General features: G+C 47.1%; 2 protein-coding genes across 4 annotated transcripts in view; one reads left to right on the top strand and one right to left on the bottom strand.

Moving 5' to 3' along the window:
- The window catches only part of LOC115325638, a 59,592-nt gene extending 45,915 nt beyond the window's left edge, over positions 1-13,677 (bottom strand). The window contains exons 1-7 of the mRNA XM_029986353.4: positions 13,052-13,677; positions 5,995-6,185; positions 4,679-4,745; positions 4,467-4,534; positions 3,296-3,418; positions 1,898-2,063; positions 1,458-1,582 (exon numbers count right to left, since the gene is read on the bottom strand). Of these exons, the coding sequence (XP_029842213.2) occupies positions 1,458-1,582; positions 1,898-2,063; positions 3,296-3,418; positions 4,467-4,534; positions 4,679-4,745; positions 5,995-6,185; positions 13,052-13,184 (873 nt within the window). The 5' untranslated portion in view covers positions 13,185-13,677. The remainder of the gene's footprint in view (positions 1-1,457; positions 1,583-1,897; positions 2,064-3,295; positions 3,419-4,466; positions 4,535-4,678; positions 4,746-5,994; positions 6,186-13,051) is intronic.
- A 358-nt stretch (positions 13,678-14,035) lies between these two features.
- Positions 14,036-24,062, top strand: LOC8040663 (ras-related protein rab7). Of its 3 annotated transcripts, XM_029971711.4 has the most exons (6): positions 14,062-14,256; positions 15,102-15,165; positions 17,425-17,492; positions 17,978-18,104; positions 19,902-20,120; positions 23,062-24,062. In XM_029971711.4, exons 3-6 carry the CDS (start codon positions 17,440-17,442, stop codon positions 23,275-23,277), a joined length of 615 nt encoding a protein of 204 aa, XP_029827571.1. In that variant the 5' UTR covers positions 14,062-14,256; positions 15,102-15,165; positions 17,425-17,439; the 3' UTR covers positions 23,278-24,062. The 3 variants fall into 3 exon arrangements, with proteins under 3 accessions (XP_002401040.1, XP_029827571.1, XP_040354698.1); XM_002400996.4 differs by lacking the exon at positions 15,102-15,165 and having other exon boundaries at positions 14,036-14,256; XM_040498764.1 differs by lacking the exon at positions 15,102-15,165 and having other exon boundaries at positions 14,072-14,256; positions 17,425-18,104.
- The last annotated feature ends 2,216 nt before the right edge of the window (positions 24,063-26,278 follow it).

Raw genomic sequence — 26,278 nt, 5'->3', positions numbered from 1 at the left:
CTTCAAGGCAGAAGATTACGCACGATGGGGAAGAAGGCGAGTTTGGGGGAGCCTCATCTAGGTCACAGCGCCTCAATGGGTGAACAGGATGTGGCTCACGCTTTGGGTGTCGAACAAGTGGGAGAGGCCTTGCGCGCGCGTTCTTTTCTATCCACTTAGTCTCGAACCCAGTCACGTGTCTAGGTGGCAGCACATATTCGCCAAAAGGTCCATTGGTTCCCAAAACTGTATGCAAAATGTAACTGTCCAGTACACGACAAAAACGTCTAGCGGCACGTGCTTGATAGGCGGGCAAACAAGGTACATGCTAAACACACACAAAAAAAACAGAACCTGAGCGCATCGATGCAAGGCATCGCGAGTCAGGGTCAAAAAGCTCTTGGAGCGCTTTGCGCAACGACTGAACTCGAGACAAACAAGCGCGCTGTGAGGGTTCAGCGTGCATACATTGCCTTCTTTGTTTTAGCTCACTTCTTTCCACTCACTTTCTTCCGCGGGAGATTTTTCACATACCGGGGTCCCTCTCGAAAACAAATCTACCGAGAGAAACCTAGGTAATCAATACTTCGACACAGCAAACTGAGTTAAAGAGGGATTCTTGTAATAGTGTACAATTCAAAAAAGAACAGGAATGTTGATGAACATGCAGCAGTCCTTACATTTTAGTTTAAAAAGCGCCACATCTGCAGTGACATGGGGACGGCAACGCCCGACGTTGCGCGACCACGGTGACTGGCAGGCAGAGACCAAATATAGTTTTTCATAGCCGTTGCTTTCAGGAGCGAGTGCTTCAGCTCACAAGGTAACTTCCGCCTCGCAAAAATGCGATTTCGTTTCACATTATGACGGCATGGCTGGCCTGGTACCCGCTACGCTACCGTCGGAGCATCCAGACATGCCCGCGTCTATCGTTGAAATAGCTGTAAAAAGACGCGAGACCAGACTTACGAGACGACAAGAGCGCGAAACGAGAGACGGCGGGAAAAACCATGCAAGGACCGAAAGGACCACTGATGCAGGATACTTTGTGTCAGGCAGAGCCGTATCTGGTGTGGGGCGGACGCTTGCGCCACCTAGCCCACACATGCTCAATTATGATACTCAGTTTAGTTTCGGTTTCGAAAAGCGACCAAAATTGGTCCTTTGGCACAGGCTTGGCACAGATTACTCTTATTCTGGCACAATGTAGCAGGATGTAGCGGGGTTAGTCCCTTGGCGCAGTTTGGCGCAATTGGCGCAGCAATCACATCACTGCGCGCGTCAGTGTATTCCCTTCTTCAAGATCATGCGACACTCGCGCGGCATTGAATTGGCTCTCATGGCTTCTGGCATTTGCTGCGGTCAACCGTAACTTGAAACAGAGCACAGCGTAACCGTTTTGGCATAAGCGGTCGTGCCGTTTATGAGCGCATTATATTGAGCGCATTACCCCGCACTCATTATTTCTTGGAACTGACCTCAAGCTGGCAAGTGCTGGTGTCGTTGGCCGTGAGGCACTGACGCCCCTGCACCACTTGCCGGCCAAGAACGACGTCCTTGCCAAGCTTGGAAATACGTCTCGGCTGCTGCGGCTGTGACCTCTCTGACAAAAAGGGAAAGAACGAAACGTTCGAGCTAAAACTGTCGCGAACGGATCACAAAAATATCGCGGAGCTTTCGGGGGCCGTCGGTGTTCGATACGGCAGTGCGGTGCGGTTTCGGCTACCAGTTTTGGTGTCGACAAAGAGAAATAAAGTTCCGGGGAAATGTTGGCACAAAATCCTCACATTTTGGTGAAAAGTAGCGGGATGCAACGGATCATGCACTTGGTCACAATTTGGTGCAGATGGCGCAACACCCGCGTCGCAGTAATAGTAAATAGAAAGGAAGGAGGTGAGAAAGAAGCACAGAAACTCACCCAGGAGCGTTGCAGACTCCTCCCGATCCGGAGACGCCCAGAGCCGCCACTCGGATGCTCCACCGGAAGTGGCACCTGGCGCCGGTGAATGGTGACTCAGCCAGTCGTGGCCACTGCTCTTGTCCTCCAGCAGCAGGTGCCAGTGGTGATGTGCGGCGTCGGTCACCTTCAAGGGAACCATAATTTTTGGTGGCTCTTCCTTCTAACAATTATTGATTGGAATGGATGTTGTGATGTTGTTGAATATACTGAAAATTTTCTAGTCTTTTCTACATTATCGCGGCAAGTGCAGCCTGTGTAACAATGTTTTGATTCCAATCTTGTAACTATCTTCAAAGAGATTAGCAGTATTATAAAGAAAGAAAGAAAGATATAAAAGCTATTAAGTAGATGTATGCAAGTATCAAATTTCTAATTGCAAATTGAACATGAAAATCGAAATTTGACTGTGAATCGAATTTAAATATTTTGGAACATATATTTTACATTTCATGTCAATGTCACATTAAAAATTCAAGGCTGGAAATTTTTTCTAGAAAGCATACCTATGAAAAGGAACAGTTTTATTACACGAGAAACCTTTTAGTACACACTTTAGCAGAAAAAAAGGCCTTTGAATAAAACAAAATGTAAAATGGCAAGAAAAGTAATGACAACTCATTTATTGCTATGCTCTTGAGGTTTCCTCTTCCAGCACTGTTCTCTAAAATTATGGGTCATACTATAATTAAAAACAAAGAAGGCTGACCTAGAATAGTGAACACAATTTCTGAGACCTTCCAGCCAACAGAGATATTATGACTTGTCAACCGTTTCTCCTAGCACGCAGGTGCAAAACGGTGAAGCTCAATGCCAGAGTGGTGGTGGAAAACAGTGAAGCTTGATGCATGCTATTGAAGAAATCTGAAGATATACTTTGTAATATTCTAAAAATTCAAATACTTTGAACAGTAAAAATGTGCTGTGAATTAAATTGAATTGCAAACACCGTGGTGCGAAACAGTGAAGATTGATGCATGATACTGGAAAATTCTGAAGACACTATTGATAATTTTCTAATATTTCAAGAACTCAAATACTTCAAGCAGTAAAAATGTGCTGCAAATTGAATCAAAGAGCAAACACTATTCGAAATCTTTTCAAAGTTCTAAATGTTCGCACACGCCTCTACCAATAGGCTAACAAACGGAAGCCCCAGGTATTTTTTTCTTGTGCACAGGTAAAAGACCACTAAAAAAGACATTCTTACCCAATGACACCTGTGTACTTCTCAAGTGCCCAGGGTGCAAGATGTTTGAATGGTTTGAAAGTCAGCAGAGCAGATTCCCGACGTGCGGCTCCCCACCCCTCCCCCCGAGGGACCGGACAAGGCACAGAAAACGAATGCCGGGAGCTTACCAGCAGCTGGGTGGCGTGCCGCACCGCGCTCGATACCACTTCCATCCCGGTGACCGCATGCCCGACACCTACTGCTCCGACCTGTCGTCTGGCAGCCAGGTCCACCAGGCACACTTCCCCGTGCTGGAAAAGAGGGCACGGGGAACGTGACACCCCGGCTTTTGCGACGTCATTTGCTGCAACTTCGGGACTGCTTTCGATGCGAGGTTGGAATGGGACGCTAAACACGTCAGTCGGAGATGCGTTTCAAGCATTGTAGGCATGGGTGAGAACTTCACGAGCGATGCCGTGCTGGACTGTGAACATGCCACAGTGGCAGAAGGTGCCTCGGCGTTGGCACCAATACACAGTAGAGGCTCTGGGCATCGCATTAAAAGGACATTGACACCCCTCCCCCCCCCCCAAACCCTTACATTTTTTTTTTTTTTTGCCATGTGATTTATTATGGTGTCAAAATACTACCCAATCAATATTTTGCGACAGCGTCACATATATTTTTGAGTCAAAAAACGCAACTGCTCGAAGCCGAAACCAAAACTGTATTGGAAGGAAGAAGCAATATAAAGGAGGAGAGAGTTGGCAAAAGTCACGTAGATGTGAATTTTTTTTTTTTTTTTTTCAGTCTAAGTATTTGCACTTTTTTAGAAGCCGCAAAAATGGGTATCATATTTCTTTTCTATTTTTAATATTGAGTGTGTGCCTTTGATGCCCACGACTTTGATTATCTTTGGTCGTTGTGTCTAAACCATAGAAAACAGCACGTGACCACAGAGAAGACAGTGAGCGCAACTCGAACCGGCCCATTCTCGATCCGCCATTTTCGGGTGGAAAGAAAATGAATTTCGAGCCGCAAGTTGTGTTCTGGGTTGTTGGGCTCGTCTATGTCATGTACAAATAAAACTCTTGGCGAGCATAAATACCCTGTCAGTGCCCCTTTAAGCTTGTGGAGGGATCTGATCTTCGCCAACATAACGTTGCCGTGCCACAGGCACGCGCGCGTGTGTGTCACGTCGAAATAGTATAAATGAGCCAGAAATTTTGAAATCATTCAGGCACCCCACACCAACATTTCACGATTGGAATGAAATGGGCACGTTAGGCCAATGGCAAACGGTTGTCCGCCCATGTTCCTCAAGAGGGTATTCCAAAAAGAATGAATGACAGCACTCACCTCTGTGCCTACGATGACGACGAGCGTCCCCTTCAGTGTTTGCCATGAGCAGATGCACGTCGGCTTTCCTTCGAGTAAGAAAAAATAAATTCCGTCAATTGAAACTGCAGATTGGGTGCTCAGCCAAGCCGACGAGTCAACGAGCAACTGAATTTCATATATTACGAGACTAAACTGGCATTTCCTAGGAGATAATTAAACGGGCGACATACCTCTGTTACCTTGGAGACGAATGCCTACAGTGTCGTCGGCACTCCACGACCTCTGCCCCCCGGTTTCCTGAAAATACAATTCCCCGTTTTGCCCTAAGCGTCAGCTACGTCTGACCACAATCTGCTCGTCCCAATTCCTGCTGGTTGCCCACCACAGGCTTTCAGAAAACAGTTTGGAGGGCACGCACGTGTGCGAGCAATGTACATAACATACCAGGGTTGGATAAAAAGCCTCGCGTCTACATCTGAAGAAGCCACAATGAAATCACGAAGGAGAGTGCAACATCTAAAGGGTGACGAAAATAATCTTTGAAGAAGTGGAACAAGGGAGACAGAGGACAAACAGAAGTCTCTATACACAGCTAGGTGACTGGTGCGTGACGGAAAAAATCCGCCTGGTCCTGGTATCGAACCAGGAACCTCTCCATTTCCAGTGGAGCGCTCTGGAATATTGTTTCAGTTACAAAGCTAGTAAATCATTGAAAGCTTATATGTCTGTTATTACATTGTACAAACATCGGTAATTTTTCCCCGAAATATAAAAAAAACTACAGTTTCATCCCCAAATTCAAAATTTCTGTGTAGGAGTCGGGCAACCCTGTTCAAGAGGTCAAACTTTCTAGGCTGGGTGGTTGAAGCTACCGTCCGTTACAAAAGGTACAGCCGTTAGCATCCATTCATCCAACCTTCGTTGAATGTTGCTAAACATTAGAAGACCTCAAAAATCAACATCAAACCAAGCGAAAAAGTTTGCGACATTCCTTGTCCCAGCTAAACTCAAAGCTTAAAAGGTGCCAGCATTTGTGAGGGATGAAAATATTACCATTTGGCAGAGCAAAAACAACTAGTCGTGTAACTTTAATACAGACCCCGTTAACATGCATGCCTCGCTATATAGACCACATTTTGGCAAACGAACCGGGTAAAGACACGCGTTTTTGTCTCGTTATTATGGACAACTCCCATTATAAATCATTCTTGGGGGGAATGGAGGTGTCCACGTCAACGAGACATCAATGTGGTAACCAATATTTGCTTTTGACTTTGGTTAATGGGTAGTAACTGAGGGAGAGGAGGAGACGAGAGTGTGCAGGGATGTCGGAGCACTGAGCTCTGGTTGGAATGATTAGTGGGTAGACCTAAAGTTAGCTGCCTTTGCCTCTACTTGCTGTTCAAACGAGTAGAACTCGATGCATAAACATCCCAGCGCGCTTTCCTCTTTTCTCTCTCAGTTTTTACCTCTATTAGTCTGGTACCAAACTGATCCGTTTCCAGACCCCCGTAGCACTAATAACCGTTTCCGAGTTGTGCCTCACCAGCAGAGCAGCGAGGCAAAACGTGTGCAGGGTGGAGCTGGTGGTGATCAAGACCAGCTGCATGCCACAGGGTGCGAGGCAGAGGGCGGCCACATCACCGTCGCGGTGGGGGCGCCCCGTGGGGGACCAGGGCAGGCTCCAGACGCGGGGCTGGGGCTCTGAGGGGCGGCGGGAGTAGAACACCAGGTGGCCTGGAAACAAAGGGCGAAGGCGCCGTGGTTAGAGACGAGATTCTTCTGCCTCGGCGAAGGAGAGTGCTCGGCTTGGTTGGCGCGCAAGATGCCCCTCGACGTCAAAGTGTCTTAGAATAGCGAATGCAAAGATTAGCATTGTTGCCACTGCCGCGTCTTGGTCTTTGCGGGCGCTATCTTTTGGAAATTGCGCTTGCGTACACAAAGAGTCCTTGAATGTCTGTATTCGTGATGCACGAGAAGTTGGCTAAAGCCATGATGAGCGCAGTCAGGAAATGGCGGCTCCCAGGACCGCGGCTGCGGCCACTTTGGCGGTCGTCGTGAGCGCAACGTCGACGGCATCTTCACAACTGCAAATTTCAATACGGGACGACATTGCACTCCTACGGAAGGTGCACATCACAAACAGGTTGGAAGACTTGGCACTGTGGGCGACGATCACCGGCAACTTGTTGCTTGTGACGCCTGGACGCTCCTTGGCGAAGACACAGGACTTCTCCTGCTGAGGCGACGTGAGCAGACACCACCGGTCGACCGCTCGCGTCGTGTTCTCATATTTATACGAGTTTAAAATTTTACTCTGGAGCCAATATTTTTTTTTTTTTTCTCATCTTACAGCATTTTGTGTGTGAAATAAGAACTGTTACTGCGTCTTGGTGGCATTGCAAGCGTGAGGTGCTTGGATTTTGCGTCGCGATGGGGAAACGCTATTCTAAAACTCTGTAGCGCAGCGTGCACTAACGCAAACGCTTAAATTAGCGCCAATGTGCGCTAGGGTTGCACACATTATTCTAAAACTTCCTACTGACTAGAGGTGACTAGTTAAGCTCTTGAACTCAATAGTCTGTTTCAGGTTAAGAATAGCAGGACAAGACTCTCTCACAGAGCTTTCCACTCTAGCAAAGCAAAAAGCGCTAGAAAGAATGCAAGTGGAGAAGGGACAGCCTCCAAGCATGGCAAGCAGAGGGCTTTTTTATGAGGGGCTAGTCCTGCTAGTCTTAACCTGCAAAAGACTACGAAAAGTGAGCTGAACGGTCGTTTCTTCTTTGAGTGCACACTCCAAAATGATCATGAACGTCGTCTCTATTAATAAGCTTTAAGATTGGTTCACACAGCATTGTTTTTTTTGTGTTACGGAGCTTACATACGCTTGCGTTGAGACGCCAACACAAGTCACTGGCACATCCGTGCCTCGTATTGTGTGCCAAGCTACTCCTTTAAAGGGGCGGTGCAATGATTTTTGTACTTTGCACAAATACTGCTTAGAACGGATCCCTGACAATAATGACCTGTGAAATGCCTGTTGTTTTTCACCACACGCAATCGAAGTAGCAGAAAAAATTTAAAAAAATTTAAAGACGTTCCCAAATCTCTGTAATGCAAAATTAAAGTGCAGCTTTTGAGGTATTTTGATTTTGTGATATACTGTGCTAAAGAATTTGAGGAAGAAATATCTATATGTACAAACATGGACCTCACACTCCTGCATACATAATAGCTAAAGAAGCATATTTTACTAGCTAAAGCTAGCTAAAGAAGCATATTTTACGAAGTCATTGCCTGATTTCATTACATCGTCTCCTGAAAAATTTTGGTGTTATCTGTCCCCTCCAAGGTCTAACATTACGCAGATACGCATTGATGACAACGTCGTGAGTGACAGGAGCAAAATCTCTTTTGAGTTTAATCGCTATTTTCAGTCCGTTTTTTCAACTGAAATAAGCAAATCGAACACCATTCCCAGCGATGAAAGATCTGACGCGTACAGCTTCCCATCAGAACAGGGTATTGTATCACTGCTGTTATCACTTAACGTAAAAAAATCAACTGGCCCAGATGGCCTACCAAACATGTTTTTTAGGAGATATGCCGAATGGGTTGCTAAATATTTTACGTGTATCTTTTCGAGGTCATTCAAAGAATCTGCAATACCAGACGACTGGTTAATAGCAAGAGTTGTACCAGTTAAAAAAGATGGTAAACGGGACTCAATTGAAAATTATTGCCCCATTTCTTTGACTTGCACGTTTTGTAAATTATTGGAGCACATTGTAAACAAACAGTTAACATCTTTTCTTGATGAACATAACATACTAAATGGAAATCAACACGGTTTCCGTAGAGGGTTATCTACAACAACGCAACTAATTGAATGTTACCATGAAATATCCCGTCACGTAAATGATCGTTTACAAGTGGACGCCATTTTTATCGATCTATCAAAAGCGTTTGATCGCGTACCTCATCACAAGTTAATTAATGTACTAATTGTCCTCGGTGTTCCTTCATTATTAATAAAATGGATAAGAGCGTAACTTACAAATCGGCAGCAGTTCGTAGATATCGGTGGTACTCCTTCCGATTTGTTAAGTGTATATTCAGGGGTTCCACAAGGTTCTGTGTTGGGGCCATTGCTTTTCTTGATATACGTTAACAGCCTGTTTACTATTAACAGCAACGGGCCAGTAAAAATAAGAATGTTTGCTGATGACTGCATAATATACACTCCTATAACCTCCGTGGATGACCAAATTAAACTGAATAATACCTTATCCGATATTTCGGCATGGTGCAGCGAAAATAACATGAAAATCAATACCGGAAAAACTAAATACATGCATATTACAACAAAAAAGAATGCATTGTGTTTTGATTATGAGCTTGATGCAGTTAAACTTTCCAAAGTTGATAGCTACAAGTACTTGGGCGTGATTATCACGAGTGACCTAAAATGGAACAAACATGTGGACTATATAAAAAACAAGGCAATAAAAAAACTCTGGTATCTGCAAAGAAGGCTGTTTAGGACACCTCCTGCGGTTAAGACTCTTGCGTATAAAGCTCTAGTAAGACCGACCCTAGAGTACGCATCCGAAGTCTGGGATCCCTGGCAGGTCACACTTTCAAGGGAGCTTGAAAACGTACAGTCACTGGCAGTGCGCTCAATCTTTTCTGACTTTAGGAGTACTCCATCTGTTACGACGCTGAAACGACAGGCTGGTTTGCAGCCACTAAAAAACCGAAGAATGTTTCAGCGCCTGAGATTGTTTTTTCAAATATCCAACAACATTATTAGAATTGATAAATCCAAATATGTGAAGCCGAAAAGCTACCGGCTAGATCGCTTGCACCACCAGAAAGTTTTAACCGCCATTGATGCCCGTATAAATATTTTTAAACAGTCATTTTTTGTTCAGGCGGTAGAGTTGTGGAATAAACTTCCTGCTAGTGTCGTTGCACTGGAATCCCCTTCTGAATTCAAGAATGCCATAAACGTATTGTTTGACCTGTAAGTGTGACCCTTCTTGTGGGTGTATCTGTGAGTGTATATTTTTGGGGTGAGGTTCCCAAAGGTTGATCTTGAAAGCGGTGCTTGAGGTGTATATTTTTGTGGTGCGGATCCTGGAGATTGCTCTAAATGTTGATATTTGAAAGCAGTGTTGTATTTCATTTCCGTGTTTGTATTACCCCCTCCTGCCTTGGCCCTTGAAGGGGCTGGCAGTATTGTGAAATAAATAAATAAATAATAAAAAATAGTATATATATACATATATATATATATATATACATAGTAGAGGAGCTGCGCAACGATTTTAACGTTGAAAGAATTGGCATCTTCTACTTTTGACATTGTTTATCTTGTCACAAAGGACAGAAAACACACCTCCTTCCTTCGAACTGTTGCAATTCCGCCGCGTAATATCGAGGCAAAGATTAGAATATTCCCCTACCTGCAGCCGTGAGCAACGGCCATGAGAAACGTCGCATGACGTCAATGGGGGTCTTGTAGAAACATAGCAAGTTGTGCGAATACCTGCTCGATAAAAGGTAACTTTTCTATTAATCTTGTCAATGCAATATAAATATAAATGCATCAAAAACCTAGTATCATCGACAAAACTTTTATTATACAAAGTTTTAGTGGCGCCATCTATCCTAGGTCCACAAAACCGTCAGCTCTATCTGCTACCGCGAACAGCCGCCAGAAGCCGGAGGGGGAGGGAGACAGGGTCGGACGGGTATGGCCGGACCAGGGTGAAAGATAGACAGGTGGGGAAACGAGAGCCAAATGAGCGACCGGATTGTGTCCCCCTAGGTTTTCTCTTTTTCTGTGGCGCCATCTATGTGGAGCACCACGAACTCTCACTCCGGGTGGTGCTACCGGTGGCGATCGGCTAAACTGACGGAGATGATTTCTCGTAGATTTTCAATGGAGGACTGTCGCGCTCTCGGTTTATTTTGCGCATTCTCCCATAGAGTTCCATGCAAATCCAATTCCAACATTTTTCCTCTCGCCGCAGCGCCATCTGTCGCAAATCTGGGGTACCCGCAAGCAGACGAGTACACAATCCGGTCACGGCGCTGCGGTAGGCTTCTATGGGCCGTTTCCCCACCTGTCTATCTTACACCCTGGGCCGGACCAAGGCGGACCCGGATGAGACTTTCCTCCTTTCACCATATTGTTCGCGCTGCGCCCAGCAGCACGTGGTCACGCGGTCGCGAGTGGATGAGTTCTCGCTGCTCACTGATGGCTCGAAAGAGAGAGCTTCACCGGAACCCCGCACAACCCTCATTGACGTTACAGCGCACGTGACTCGGAAGAAGGTGAAGGAGTTGAGATGTGCCGAAAACCTCAATCTTAGTCCATTTTTAAAATAAAAACTAGGACATGCAGGCAAAAGCGTTTTTTTGTTCTTTACTTCAGAAAGTTTGAGACACCAAATTATTTAAGCAAGGCACTGAAACTGTTGCACAGCTCCTTTAATTATTTACTATAATATTATTTACATCAGGAGGAGGAGGGGAGGGTATGAACGACCCTCCCCTCCTCCCACAGTTTCCCTGCGAAATTTAGCTGGAAAATTGACGCCACGTGACCTCAACACCAATGCAGTTTCCCCGCGAAATTTAGCGGGGAAAATGACGTCGCATGACTTCGTGCCACGTCACCTATGAAACAAATTCAGTTTCTCCGCTAGATTTAGCGGGAAAATGTATGTCACGTGACCTCAACACCGATTCAATTCCCTGCTAAATTTAGTGGGGAAACTGAATTGTTGTTGAGGTCATGTGATGTCAGTTTTACCGCTAAATATAGGGGGGAAACTGAATGTGCAGTGTTTCATTATGGGACGTCACAGACCTACACACCAATTCAGTTTCTTTGCTAAATTTAGCAAGGAATTGATTTGGTGTATAGGTCCGTGACATCTCATAATCCAACGAGCGCGGTTATGCTGACGGCGACGCCGCGAAACACGGGAACGAGTGCCTAAGAGCTGCGCTCTAAATGAGCAGCGTTCACCCCCTCATTTCACGGCCAGAACAAGCGGCCACATGAGCTGGAGCCGACTATATGCGGTAAATGTTGATCATAGCCATGCGCTCGGGGTTGGCAAGGCACAGGACACGTGCCGAGTTCCAGACACTGTTATGGTTCGGTTACTGTCGTCCTTGCAGCAATTGAACACGGGCCACTACCCGAAAGCTTGTCGAGCTATTGATTATCACGAGCCAAAATTGAGTGCTCATGCAATGCTGGGGTTTACTCTACGAGCTACATTCAATATCGTCACTGGGCGATACTGCGAACGCCCAGCTACGCCATCAAATTTTGCGAAGAAGAGACTGAATGAAAACGTTTGCTGTTGTCCTTAAAATTACACCGCAACAAAGAAGTTTCTTGGCCAGTGGCATTGCGTGTGAGTATCCTTGAGTCCCACTAGTGCCAGTAAGCTCGTGTAAAGTGAAAAACATTCTGACTGAATATCGTTGCACCACGTTTTTAACTGCTTGCGATGTTTCGTAGGAAGCACGGATGTGGTAGGTGGCTCGAGATTGTACCTGAATGCAAGTGTACGTAAGCTTTGTAACGTAAGAAAAAGGTTCTGTGTGAACCAACCTTTAGGGTACGGCCTCATAACTAAGACTTGCACTGTGGCATGAGAGAGGGAAGTGTAAATACAGCTAGGAGAGGGTAGACTCAAAATGCGTACATTTAATGTGTCGGTTCAATGTGCGTATGATGATGATTACACTCAACAAGTTTATTTATTCCTTTATTTAGTGTACCCTGAAGGCCCGAAGGCATTAAAAAAAGCAGGACCAGCAAAAGAAATTATATATATATATCAACACAGTAGCACAATACTAGTTGTCAGTGGTAAAAAACGCACGATGCATGATTACGGCAATTAATTGTCCTCAGTAGGATGGCTGTACATCCTAGGATGTACAACCACTTTATTTCCCGTGTACATCCAGGTAATACACGGGGAATGAAAGATTAACTTAGTCGTGCCAAGCAGAAGTTGGCTCATTGGGAGGTGGTCGGTGGCCGAGTGTGTTAATGTGCCGCAGCCCATGTGGAATGAAAGTTAACTTTGCTGCAGAACCCAGGGATCCTGGGCTCAATCCCACTTTTCGTCTCAATCTAATGCAGAGAGCCAGTCGTCTACTTCTTGCGCAAGAGTTCCGGTGACCTCAAAAAAACGTAGAGCTCTGTTTGGCTCCAATCGAAGGATAGTGGGTAGACCTCAAAGCTAGCTGCCTTGAGGTCTACCCACTATCCTTAAACCACAGCCAATCAGAGCTAGGGCGTTTTGACGTCACCACAACCCCTGGAAAAGAAGCAGACGCGGTCGTGTTTCACTACTGCGCGGTGCACGTTAGATTACTGGTACTGCACCGGATAAATTTATCGTCTGCACTGTAAACCAGTGTCACCATACCTCGAAGGCACAAGAACGGACGTCTAATTTGGTTTGGTTTAGGATTGGCTCATAAAACACTCGACGGGTTGTTCTGGCTCATCGGCCGAGTGCAGGCACGCCGTTCCTGAACACGCGTGCAACCGGGGCTCTTACCGTTGCTGCAGGACAGTACCAGGACGTATCCACGAGCGTTTTCGCCGAACGCCGACAGTACGATGGTGGGACGGCGATCTCGCCGCGTAGGGCCCAGGGAAAACAACCTGGCCGTCTCGAACAACGGGTACATCTTGACGGGCCGTCCAAGCGAGCTTCAAACTCGGCACGCCGTAAAGGACATGTCTATCGACGCCCGCGTGCGTTTACGTCGAAAGCCTGCGTTTGCCCAGCTCGGTGACTGATCCGACGCGCAGATCATCGCGAAAAGTGATTTGAGGATCGATCAACGCTCACGTTCATCGACAAGTTTTTTTCTTTTTTTCTGATGATTGTTACGGGGATGTCTTCAAGGCACAGGCGTGTACTGTCGACAAGCTTGGGCAGCAGCAAGCGACGACTCAGACGGGCAAAAGAATGAAAAAACGAGAAAATATCGATTTTTTTCCCTGAAGAGTTTGCTCTGCCGTCATTTCTGTGCAGCAGACGCGATAACAATGTTAGCAGCCCAGTTTACAGGTACGTCCAATTTCAGACAAACTAAAGATGTACAACTAAACACTTTGGAATGGTTGGAGGTTGTTTCACATTGTCAGTGCTTTTAATTGATGAGTACATTATTGCATTTGTATGGTTTTCACAAAAAACAAACGTTCAAGCAAATTACCGCGATTCTGGCGGTGGCACATGAATAAATGAAGGCCTTCCATAAATGAATGTATGGCAGGTGCCTGTTTCGCTGCAACGTTCGTTTTGTTCCGCTCAGGCTCTGGCTCTGCAATCAACCAGTCACAAGACATTTTTAGTCACCAGGTTGACCAAGTTGGTCCCCGTTAGCGACACCTGCATGTTTTCGTTTTTATTAAAGCTTCTACGAACAACTGCGAGAAGCTATAACTTTTTTTAATTTGTTTTTTTAATTTTTAAGCAGATTTTTATAACGTTGAGTACTGCAACTACTGTCGCCCGTGACGTAATCAGTTGTCAATTGGAAGTCACGTGATTATTACGTCCCTGATCCCGTGATCGAAAATCTTCGCCACCATCTTGTCCAAGTCCGTGTTGCCTTTCGCGAGCGTAGTCGTGCGTGTGGCTAGTTCTTTTGCGGAGCTGAAACCGCAGTTTCTCGCTGGGATTTGAGTCAGACCAGTCGTTGCGCTGTATCTCCAGCTCGCTCGCCTTTTATTTATTTAAACGGCGTCAAGGTAAGGGGCATTCCCACTCATTCCTTAGACCCTTTAAGCCTAAAGAAAAAAAAAGAAAAAAAAAAAACAAAATGCTGCCCACAACTGCTGGCGAGTTTTCCGCGTCAACATGCTGGACTTTGGCCGCACACTTCGTGTTTGTGATGCGCTGCGTTGTCGAGAAGCTCGCGAAATCCGTCGCCTTCTAGCGAGGAGCAGCGTCGGTTGTCTATAGCCCGCGTAATCAAGAAAGCGAGGACGTTTGCCAGTCTCGGTGACGGACCATAATCAGCTGTCCAGACCCTAGAGGAACTGCGCCACTGGAGACAGCCAGTGGTATCCTCAAATCCCTCGGAAGATGCTTTCCTTTGTCCCGCCGGTCACACCGAGGTCCGTTCGCGTGCGGCGGAAGTGATTGACGCCTCCCCCCACTATGAAGTCACCCTCCCCCCTAGCAAGGGTGGTGATAGTTTGTCAGCTGTGAGCTGGAAAGGGGGTGGCGGACAGAGACCTTGCGTCACTTCGGGACGAGTGACTAGCGTGTGTTGCGTGCGCCTTGGAGTCTTTGTTCTTTGTCTCGGCGATTAGTTGAAGCGGTTCGCCGTGCGGACTTCGACCCTAGCTCGGTTCCGTTGGCTAGTATTGAGCTGATCAACGCTCGCTGCTGACCGAGTTTAGTCAGCGGTGTTCGCGCATCGCGATACGCGCCGAGGTCGGGGTGTGTGAGATTCGTTGGATTGCGGTGCCCGGTTTTGTTGGTCGTTTCGGACTCGTAAGGAGCACAGAAGCCTGGTTTCCGCTCTCGTTGAGTTGATTGGGCACGATTGAGCAACTCTTCTTGTTTGCCTGGTTGGTCCACTCTCCAGATCAGCGTTAAACGACGCCCCCCGTCGGCCCCGAGTTCAGACACAACGTGTCCTGACCAGCAAGGTTCGTCTTCGATACCGTTGGACACATTCTCTAAGACTAGCCTTGTCTTATAGGTTATAAGGGTGCTTTGAAGCACATGCCTCGTGATGTAAACCAATGCCAAGTGCAAAACGGTGATCACTATAAGCGTTGATGTGCAATGAGATTATTGAGTCTGTTTGAAGTGTGGAATACAGTGATTCTGTCAAAGGGTTGCCATGGGAGGCCACCCTCTGACCTACGGCTAGAAACAAAGTAACTTTTTGCCCGAAATATCCAGAACATGAAGGGCACTAAACAGACCATCTGTAGCTCCAGCAACAATATAATGCAGAAATACAAGGTCTCATATATTCTGGTAGTCGGTTTGAATTACATTACGGAGTGTTTTCTTTCAATATGCCCATTGAATGTTTTTCGAATTGAAGCTTTGGACGTGAACAAAACATGCTTGTTATAGCACCTTCATTTAAAACAAGTGCCATGCAGTAACTGAGAGGATGGGGCTAAGTTAGTTGGAGATCTTCCACGGTAGACCGTTGTTTGGAAAGGAGCAGTGAAGCTGAGCTCACTTATTTGATTCTGCATTATTTCTGGGCTCGCGTATTGTAGTTGGGCTGTGCTACGACTGGTAGGTTTCAAACACGCAGCCCGCAGGCGACCGGCTGAGTCGCAGTCTCCATGTCTCGAGCACTAGAAACGGCATGCACCATAATGATCTCGTGCCGCTGCTTCATTTCTGCCAGAAACATAGCTCTGCCTGTATAACTCATTGACATGGCTTATACTGTTCTGTATTAATTTGCCTAGTGGTTTGTTTCAATTTTTGCTTCCCAGCTTCTTGTCATCTTAATCACCTGTATGACAATCCTGCTACTACGCTGCAAGTGTGATCTCTTCGTTTAAGGACGCATCTCGGCTGCAGAACTCTTGCTGAGCAGGAGCTTCTACTAATGATAAAGCCATGAGCTCGGGATTGTCACATTTGGGAAGTGTCACCATTGAAATACAAGTATTTTCTCAGGCTGCTGCTGTAAAAAAATCGCCAGGAAAGCCAAAAATGTCCTATTAAGAATTTTTTTCTTAGACATGTTGAGTTTGGTTTATTTTTGAGTGAATCGAGCAACGGGAACGACGGCGTGCTTGCTCTCTTGCTGTATTAAGAAAATGCCAGCACATGGTGGTGGCGGTGCCATTTTTTATTCTTGTTGTCATATCAGGTGAGGGCCTTAAGAAGTCCTACAAACAAATAGAGGCTGAAGACGTCACTGGCAAAACTTCAGTTTACAAAAGCGGACAGCAATGCGGTCCCTTGTCTAAACATGTTGAGGGGCCTTACGTAGTCCCTCGACATTTTCGGGGATAGATGGTTGGTTGTGGCTACACCCTTTCTGTTGTGTGGTAGCTTGTGCCACCTAGCCCAGAAGCATTTACATCCCTCCCCTTTAAATTTAAGCTTTTCAAAGTTAGTGGGGGTGTGCACACTGATGAGGTCGCCAGCAGACCTCGTCAGTGTGCACTTCTCATGACAAAGTTTTAGGCCTTTTGAATTCGGTGGAAAAGAAATGATAGCATAGAGGGCCCGTGCAAACTGTTCCAATTGATCCGCCCTTCTTTCCCGGTTTAAATATTTCTAAAAGGTCAAAGCCACCTCGGTGGCTCCGAGGCGAGAGCGTCGGCCTACGGATCCCCATGTGGCGGGTTCGAATCCCGGCCGAGGTGCCCGCAATATGACGGAGGCTTATTGCGGAGAAGACGCCGTGTAACCGAGCTTTCGGTTGCACGTCAAAAGATCCCCAGGTGGTCGAAATTAATCCTCAGTCCTCCGCTGGGGCGTGCCAGATGCCCGCCGTTGGTTTGGCACGTAAAACCTTCAAATTTTCTAAAAGGTCAATGGTCAATCCACGTAGGCCTCTCTGTCTCACTAGTGGTTCTATTCTTTGGCTTTGATATGAACGGAAAAGCGTAACTGGCTGTCCTCGCTTGAGGTGTGATCAAAGTTTGTTTTTTAGGTCTATTTTATTTTTTTATCCCAATTGAAAGCAATGTTCTAAAAGCACTCTTGAAGGAAATCTCGTAAAGCCTTCTTTTAATTTTGCATCTAATTTTGAGAATGCCTTCTGCAGTTTTCTTCGGTGACGTTTGAACGAGCGTTGTTTAGCTTAGTGTCGACGGACGGCCCGTAACGAGTTCTTCGTTCGGTCCGTCGCGACACGGATGCCGCGTGCGTCTGTGGGTGGCCTCCTTGCATGCGGTGACGCCCCGGCCCGTTGTGTGCAGGTCGAGAGCGGCACCATGTCGTCTAGGAAGAAGGTGCTACTCAAGGTGATCATCCTCGGGGAGAGTGGGTGAGTGTCAATCCACCCCAAGGGGCGTTGTTGCGGCGTGTGTGATGCATCTCCGACTGGTACATTTTGGTGTCCAATACTCTCCGTGCGTCGAAAGCAATCCGAAGGCGTCGTCAAATTACGTCTCAGCAGCCGGCGTGTCGTGCCGTCTGATGTTGCGATCCTGGCAGTTGATTGATGGCAGAAATTGCGGCAAAGGGTACAGACAAGCGCAAATGTCGGTACAGCAGAACGGGTGTCTGCTGCATCCATATCGTCTGCCGCGCGACCGTCTGGATCGCGGCAAACAGAAGCATGACCCAAATGTGACATTGAGTGGATCTCTAGGGACCAGAAATGGGGGACACGACAGACGCACCGGTTGAAGGTGCCAAAGCGTCGTTTAGCCGGGCACTGAAGATTTTGGCGACGTCCCGGGGGCACTACGAGCTCCGTTCTTTGTTCGGGTGCCGACGCCGTTGCAACCTGCCTTTCCACATCCCCAGGGTGGGCAAGACATCCCTGATGAACCAGTATGTGAACAAGAAGTTCAGCAACCAGTACAAGGCGACCATTGGAGCAGACTTCCTCACCAAGGAGGTGATGGTGGAGGACCGGCTGGTCACCATGCAGGTGAGCACGGGGCGGTGGCGTGCCTTCGGCACGGTTCCTTGCGCAAGACCCAGGTGGCTCTGCGTTTGCCGTGCACAGTTCGTACCAGCTCGGGTAGTTGAGTTAGTTCCGGGCGCCGTGGGTTTTTGGGAGCAGTCTGTTCACCGGCGGTGCAAATGACCTCAAAGTCCGACGTAGCCTCAACATAGATTTAAGCCGAGCGAGATAATCTCGTTGTAATGGGCCGTGCTGATAAAGTTACAGTGTGAGGCGAATTACATTTATGGAGTTCATGAGATAATCACGACCCTCGCACGCTCATTTGTGCATTTCCCCCTAAAGCGAATTGAAGACACTGCTAATCAATCTGTCATTTCCACGGCCGAGTGTTTGTGCATGCAGTGATTAGTTTTTCCTGTGAGAAATGTGGATAAAAGTAAGAAAAACAAAAAACAAAGACCGTTCAAAACATTTTCGAAGTGCAAAGAGTAGGGGGCTTTTCAGGGGGAGCTTGGTCCCACCTTACTTAACCTGCAATGGGATACAGTTTGAAGGAGCTGAGTATGGGTTTAGCAGTTTGTTCCCCTCACGGATTTGAAGCGCTTCATGCGCTCGCGGGTATATATTCAAAATTGTGCGCCGCTGGTGGACCCCTAGTCGGCCTGCTGCCTGCAGAGCCACGTGACTTGACCCGCTCGAAGTGACGGAGCATGTTAAGCGATTGGGAGAAGTTTGCCACGATTGAACATGGGCTCATTTTGGCGGGGCTCCATCCCTAGTCACTCGTGTCGTGCGAGTTAGGATTCTCCCACTGCTGCTTCTTTCCCAACACGAGACCAGTCGCACGACTTTCGCTAGAGTTTTGAAGCGGGAATACATTGCGACAATATGAGAGGGGGGGACAGAAAATGACTTGAAAGAGTGCCAAGTCTTTGTTTGATGGTGTAGAAGACTACTCCAGCGAAAGGAGAGATAACGCGAATATGTGGAGTTGGTTTGAGCTGTCAGAACATTCGCAAAGACAGAGGAGTCCCACCAAGCGATGTAGGCATTCCCGCCAAGCAGCCGACGTGGCGACCGAGAGGCTTTCTGCACTCGGCAGGGTTTGTTTCGATGTCGTTCAGTGGCAGAGGCATGTCACTAGATTGCTTTGCAAGCCGTGCCAGGGAAACTTTCTTTGTAATAGTGCTAAGAACCGTGAACCACTTTCGAACTGCTTGTGAGGCATGGGCGGCTCGGTTTGCTCTAGGAGTATGTGTCTGCTGACGAGGGGCACTCCCGGCCAATAGATCCTTTTCGAAATTCAGTCTGGCATCTTTGAGAACCATTGTCTCTGTGTATGGCATCTATACCAAGCAACTGACTACCTTTTTAAGCCGGATGAAGTTGAAGGTGCTACCTAGTGGAGGATATGCGGGGCCTGTACGTTTGAGATGGGGATAGAACACCATGCGCAAATTAGATACTGCGGCTGTGTAAGCATTTGTTTCGGAATCTGGTCCAATCAATCCCTTGGCACGCGTTTTGCCCTAAAGCCTTCTGATTGTGGAAATTCAATCGAGGGGCTTGTGGGTCGCCGTCTTGTACTGGTCAGTTCTTATGTTCATATCAACAAAAGTGAAAAAAAAAATTTTTTTTTTCACTGGAATAAACTGCACTAGAATCAACCTCTATCTTGTTTTTTTCAGAAGTGTTGTTGCTTCCCTTTAAAGTTTGCCAATGCTGCGTTCATGCACACACTGCACATGCTTGCAGGCATGGGGCACCAGTGGGGTGCCATTCTTGCAATTGTCTGTAAGGGACTGCCCGTTGCTGCAGATCTGGGACACTGCGGGCCAGGAGCGGTTCCAGTCGCTGGGCGTGGCCTTCTACCGGGGCGCTGACTGCTGCGTGCTGGTCTTCGACGTGACGGTGCCGGCCAGCTTCAAGGCCCTGGAGTCGTGGCGGGACGAGTTCCTCATTCAGGCATCTCCCAGGGACCCCGAAAACTTCCCCTTCGTCGTCATTGGCAACAAGGTGGACCTGGACAACCGGGGGGTGGGTGGTCCTCTCCGTAGTTTGTCCTTTGCTGGGGTGTGCCCGACATTCTCGGCCGGTCTGGCACGTTCTGGTGGCAAACCTTGAGCTCATTCGGTTTACCCGTACCAGCCCGCGTTGGGTTGAAAAGGGTGGTGCAGTGCAGGGAAGTGTACTTCAGGTTTTGTTTTCAGATAAGCTGCCCTCGTAAATTCAGTGCAGCAATGCGCACCCGATGCGGGACGTGCGGGTACATCGGATCGGCCTGCTGTTGGCCGCCATCGTGCCAACAGTTTTTATTGGGGGTGTCGCGAACCGGCCGAGGTTCGAGTTCGACCAGGTTCGACTTTTTCGAACTTTTAGTAGAATATTCGACGAACCTTGTATTAAGGTTCGACTCATGTGCGCATGCGCGACAGGCTGGCCAGTTGGCTTCGGATTGAATGGTGATGGCTAAGAAATAAATTAAGGGCAGCGCTGATTGGTTATTTCACTTAATACAGTACAAAACAATTAAGTTATTAACCTCTTCAGTGATTAGAATTAGTTTCTTTAAATTGCAACTGTTTATAAAATAAAATAACCCTTTTCTTAAAAAAAAAATTCTCCAAACCTAGACATGCTTGTATCAAGGTCTGGCCACACTGTCCACAAAGTCGAACCGGTCGAATTTGGTGAAAAGTTCGAAGGTTCGTCGAACCCCGAACTTTTGTCGAACTGGTTCGACAAAAGTTCGCGACACCCCTAGTTTTTATCACTCGCGTTCCTGTCCAGTGTTGCCGTATCGTGGGGAATTTCTCACAAACATAGCTTCACGGGACAACGCGGAACTAAACTCGAACGCATGTAAAATGAGAGATGTTTGGGTCTAAAAATTTATATTTTACATGCGTTCAAATTAAGTTTATCTTTACCCCTTAGTGTCAAGCTTCCTACACAAGGTTAGAAATTTCCCACGATTCGGCAACACTGTTCCTGTCTGTGCCCAAGCGTTGCTAGGAAGATGCCGTTCTGTTGCTGTATGCCAATCAATGAGCAAAGAGGCATGTAAGATAAAATAATGGCAATCAGGCAAGCTAAAATAAATCTCGAGGCTACTTCAAATAATTGGTTTGACTGCGACTGCGTTGCAACTGGTTTTTGAGCAGCTTGAGACTCTTGAAACGCAGCCGGATGTGAGCAGTCATAAGTGGCTTAAAAACCAGTTGTAGTGCAGTTGAATACATTCCAGAAATGAGGGTGCGACGGGATGATTTCGAGTTGCGGAAGCACGTTTTTATGGAGCGAATCGGCGTACTGCCACTCACTCCCAACGATGGGTGGTGGGGAGAAGGGCCCCCCATTTGGTTAGACTGGTTAGACCGGAAAGGACGTAAAAATGGGGCTGTGCGACTCGGAAAGGTCGGAAGGAAGGGATCTCCCATTTCTGGTGCTGAACCTGCTTGTACACCAGAAACCAGACCAGATACTGACTTTGTGAGTGATTTCGCAGCTGTCCCGCATACATTAAAGCGTCGCCGATAGCCCGTCCCTCTGGCCCACCATTCCGAAACGCTCGGGAAGATAACCCATTTTTCCTAGATCGGGAGTTCTTCAAATTTTTGGATCTCGAGGAACCCCCATGTTGCTAGACTTACCGCCAAGCAACGCATCCTGGTCCAGGCTTTGATGCAGTAAACTAGCCCAGAAGCCTACGGACATCTTAAATAGCTCGCAAAATAGGGAGTCTCCAGCTGCTGTGCTCGAACTATAAAACACTTTACTGGAGGTAGGGATGGTTGAGGGAATTTGAGGGAACCCTGGGGAACCCCAATTTCCTAGGAACCTAGTTACATACCTGCCAACTCTTCCGAATTTTTCGTAAAATGTATGAATTGGGACTAATTTTACAATTTTACGAATCTTGCTTCAAATCTTCCGAAAAACATATTTTTCAAATTTTTTTTCTTTTTTTTAACTCCGTTGTTGGCGGTATCTTGCACCGCCACAAGAGGACGATAGGTACCGTCCACAGCAGCGTCGTGGTTTTTACTATCCGTCTATCCGGTGGCCACGGATCGAAAACTAATCCAAAGCTCAAAGCCTTTGTGTGTTCGGCGGTGTGCAGGTGCACGTTGGTTTGGCGTGTTCAGACGTTGTTGGCCTCGTCGTTTCGGCCAGTTTCGAGGCAAGAAGTACGGCGTCTGTGTTTGTTGCACGTGTAACTAGCATTCTCCTGGTCATTGTGGCTTCGCGGCGCAATGCCGAGCTCCAAACCTCAAATGAGGTACTTTGAGGTGTTCCTGAAGTCCTACACGTCGAAATTTCCGTGCTTCGTGCCGCCCAAAAAGCGAGAAGTTTGGATTCTGTAGCACGTGCACGTGTGATGCAAGCGTTTCGCACGCTGGCCAGGCTGACATTAAGCTGCACATCGCTGCGCGTAACCCCCCCCCCCCCCCCCCCCACCGCGGCCGCGGAACTTTTACGAATTTGAAAGTCCACAGGTTGGCAGGTATGCACTACTGAACCTGCACTCTAGATTTTTTTATTTAAACTTCAAAGGTGCGTTCACACACTTGCATTGACTTACGACAGAGTTCTCGCAGTTTTTTGCGACGAGAAGGACTCGTTGGTGCCGTCTATGAGGTGACCCTGGAACTATATTTTGCCGAAGCGAAGGTTTTGCGGTATTTGCGAGATCGCTCAAACCTACTGTATGAGAAATGGTTGTTCGACTTTGTCAAAAGGTTTTTGAGTCAAAAAGGGAAGAATATTGCGCAAGAAAAAAAAAAGGGGGAATGTACAGCAATGGCAAGTGTTCTACGGCTAACCGATAGATGGCACCAGCATGTCCTTTTGTCGTAAGAGGCCCCAAGAAGTTTCGATGCGCTCGATCGTAAGTGGTCGAGAGCGTGCGAACCGTCCTCGGGAGTTGAAGTACCCTCGGACGCGGCAATCCCAAGGTGCGCCCCCCGTCGCGCAGGTGTCGACCAAGCGGGCCCAGGGCTGGTGTCAGTCCAAGAACGGCATCCCGTACTTCGAGACAAGCGCCAAGGAGGCCCTGAACGTGGAGCAGGCGTTCCAGACGGTGGCCAAGAACGCCCTGGCCCAGGAGACCGAGGTGGAGCTCTACAACGAGTTCCCGGACCAGATCAAGCTCACCGGGGAGCAGAAGCCTCGGTCCCAGGGCTGCTGCTAGGGCACGCGGGCGCTGTCTGCTTCCTCGTTGTTTCTTCGGCAGGAGCGGCCCTGTCGCACGCTTCTCATTCTCGGGGCACGCCTCGGTTCCGCGCGGTGGTAGCACCCAAGTGCAGCGGCGTGGCACGTGCGACGGACTGACGAGACTGTTAGGTTGCTTCAGTGGCGTTTTTCTTTGTTGTTTTTTTTAATGCCACATTTTTAAATTTTTTTGTGGGGAAAAAAGTGGAGGAGGGACCCCATGTTTTTTTTTTTTTTTTGTTCCCTCCCTCATGTACATACAGACCATTTGACTGGCGCCGGTAGCTATAAGCTTCTTTCTTTTTGTATTTCGGTTTATTGTGGAACTTTTCCGCTTGTATCTCTACTGGAACCAGTCAAAACTGTCGGAGGTTATTTTGTAGGAAGCTGTTGATTGTTCTTTTTTTTCTTTTTTTTAGCTTAGCCGACGGCCAGAGTAGTTCACTACACTTGGCTCGGAGAGGTCGTTTGGCGAAAGAAAGCCACAAAGTTGGCCTAAACGGTTTTAAATAAAAATTTAAAAAAAATGTTGCAGCACATTTTTTTTTGTTCAGGAAGAAATTGAGATGGTTATTTGTGGAAGTCCTTTCGTTTTAACCCTCCTGTTTTCTGTGTATGAGATTAGAGCTGCCTAATTCTGGTTACCACACTACTGCTAGAATGATTGCCTCGTTTTTTTGTGCGTGTAATTCTTTCGTTCTTGAGAGTACGATTGTATGATTGTAAACCTTTTTTTATGAATAAATCTGCAATATGTACACTGAACTGGAGTGTCCGTTGTCCCTGCCACATGATATACTACCGTAATATTCCGGGAAATAGCCCACCTAAAATTGAGAAAAAATTGGGTGAAAATATGGATCAGGCTACCTTTTCTGTGTTCAAAAGAAAATAGCAAATCCAGCCAACAATTGGGGTGGGTTATTTTTCGGTGGTGGGGCATCTGTCAGATTTTTATGGTAGTCTGTTTACTAGAATGTGCTGTGTACCGTTAAACTAGCCTGGGGTTGTGACAAGTTTCTAATATTAATTCACTCTGATTGAGTGGAACTAGGCATTTAGTCAAATCGGGCCATTAGGTTGAAGGCTGGCTTATCTGTGTTTTTTTCTTTATTAGGCAGGCATACCATCAAGCAACGTTTAACATGGACTATCCCGTTTTTGCCAGCTCTTTGCAGAAACATACTAGGTACTGCCTAGTATGTTTCTGCTGGACTGCATTTCCGCAGTTTGGGGGTTCAAATTTCAGTCAAAGATTCACGTTAGGAAACCCCTAAATGGTTTGAAGTAATTATCGGTACTTTGCTGGGATGTACCAGATGCTTCTCTTTGGATTAGCATGCAAACCCCCAATATTTACGAGACAATAGAACTGCTGGTCTTGGTGAACTGGGGGAAGATTAGTTTCCTTCAAATGTAGGCCCACACCACCAATGGTAGCCAGTTTTACTGCCCCTGTATTTTTTCCCCCAACTAATTGGAGAGAGAGAGAGAAGTGTTGAAGAGAAAGGAAGCCTGGAACTTATTAACCACACCGTCGATTGGGGGCAAGCCAGTTCCAGGCTGGGGATGGGGAAAGAGGGGATCAAGAGAAAAGATTAGAGAGGTGAAGAGGGAAGAGAGAAGGCATCTTGGATGAGGTCACCGTTACTTGATTAGGTTTGTCCACTACTGTATATCTATTCACAGCACTGTGGGCACCAACTAATTGAAGCTATTCAGTCTGCTTAAACTAACACGATTTGCCAAAATGTTTATGGAAGGCCTTGACTGTTGCCTCAATAGAGTTAAACTGTTCGGCTTGCAATGACACTGTTTACCCCAAAATTTGGGCAGATAATTGCAGTTCCTTAGCCTGTGTCTGGGCAAAGGCAGGCAACAGACTTTGTCACGGTTTTACATGACTCCGTCAACTCCTCATATGTCTCTGAAACACAACCCACGTCCAGGTCCGGAACGAAAATTTTGCTCTTATTTCCTTGTTTAGATACGGTTTATGTTGTGTCGGCAGCCCAGAAACACTAGTCTATCGTTTTTGGAATGCCAACCAAAAAGTAAAAAAACAACTAATTTTAAAACAAATGAACAGATTTCAAGATGGTGCCTGGTGGCGGTCTGTGAAGCTCTGTTGGATTGCCGTTACGTCATCGGCCTTTAAAGAGATGGTGAACCGAAATTTGAATTTAAAAAAAAACGATGCAGAAGATGTAGGCGGGACGCTACAATCCCTACAACACATTTCGTAAGGCGATATCTTGAATGGATGGCCATATTTTTGGAAAAAGAGGTCGAGATTGAACGAGGCCGACGAGGCGAGTGACGTCAAGATATATTGTTTCCTCCTCTCTTCGTTTCGCCCCCTCAAGGCGGCGAGGTGGAAAAGACGCAAGGCCGTTCCCTCTCCTTCTCGGAGAGACAGACGTAAACATATCTGTCAAAAGCGCCTCCTTTTTTTGAGAAATATGCTCATCCGTTCGAGATATGGCTGTATGAGTGATGTTTTGGTGTTTGTAGCATTCCGTTGCACACTTTTGCCGCCGTGTTTTGTGGAATCCAGATTCCGGTTCAGCATCCCTTTAAGAAGCAGCGCCAGTCTGTAGCAGTATGGCTGTTGTGGAGTTACTTTGTCCTGAATGTGACTTGGCGAAGAACGCTAACGAGTCTACTACATTGTATGTGTTAACTTCCACAGTGCTTCCGCAACTTGCATTCCACACCATCAAGATCGCCACTCTTTGCAGACGTTGGGTAGGAGCTTGATCTGAGGATGCGAGAATCTCTGCCAGGCCAACCATACCACTCCCCCCCCCCCCCACTTCCCCCTTGGGGGATGCACTGGGAACAATGGGCTCAAATATGACACCCAGTGAATAGTTATATACATAGCTTGCAGGTGTCGCAATGGCTGGGTACTGGCGGTTCTTCCAACGTACTGATTCCCTCAAGCTGCAGTGTGAAACTAACAGGGTGAACCGAACGCT

The sequence above is a fragment of the Ixodes scapularis genome, unplaced genomic scaffold (genome assembly GCF_016920785.2).
Source record: "Ixodes scapularis isolate PalLabHiFi unplaced genomic scaffold, ASM1692078v2 PGA_scaffold8__174_contigs__length_109621045, whole genome shotgun sequence".
NCBI lineage: Eukaryota > Metazoa > Arthropoda > Arachnida > Ixodida > Ixodidae > Ixodes > Ixodes scapularis.
The sequence above is the reverse complement of the archived record's forward strand: the minus strand, read 5'-3'. Positions and strand labels throughout refer to the sequence as shown.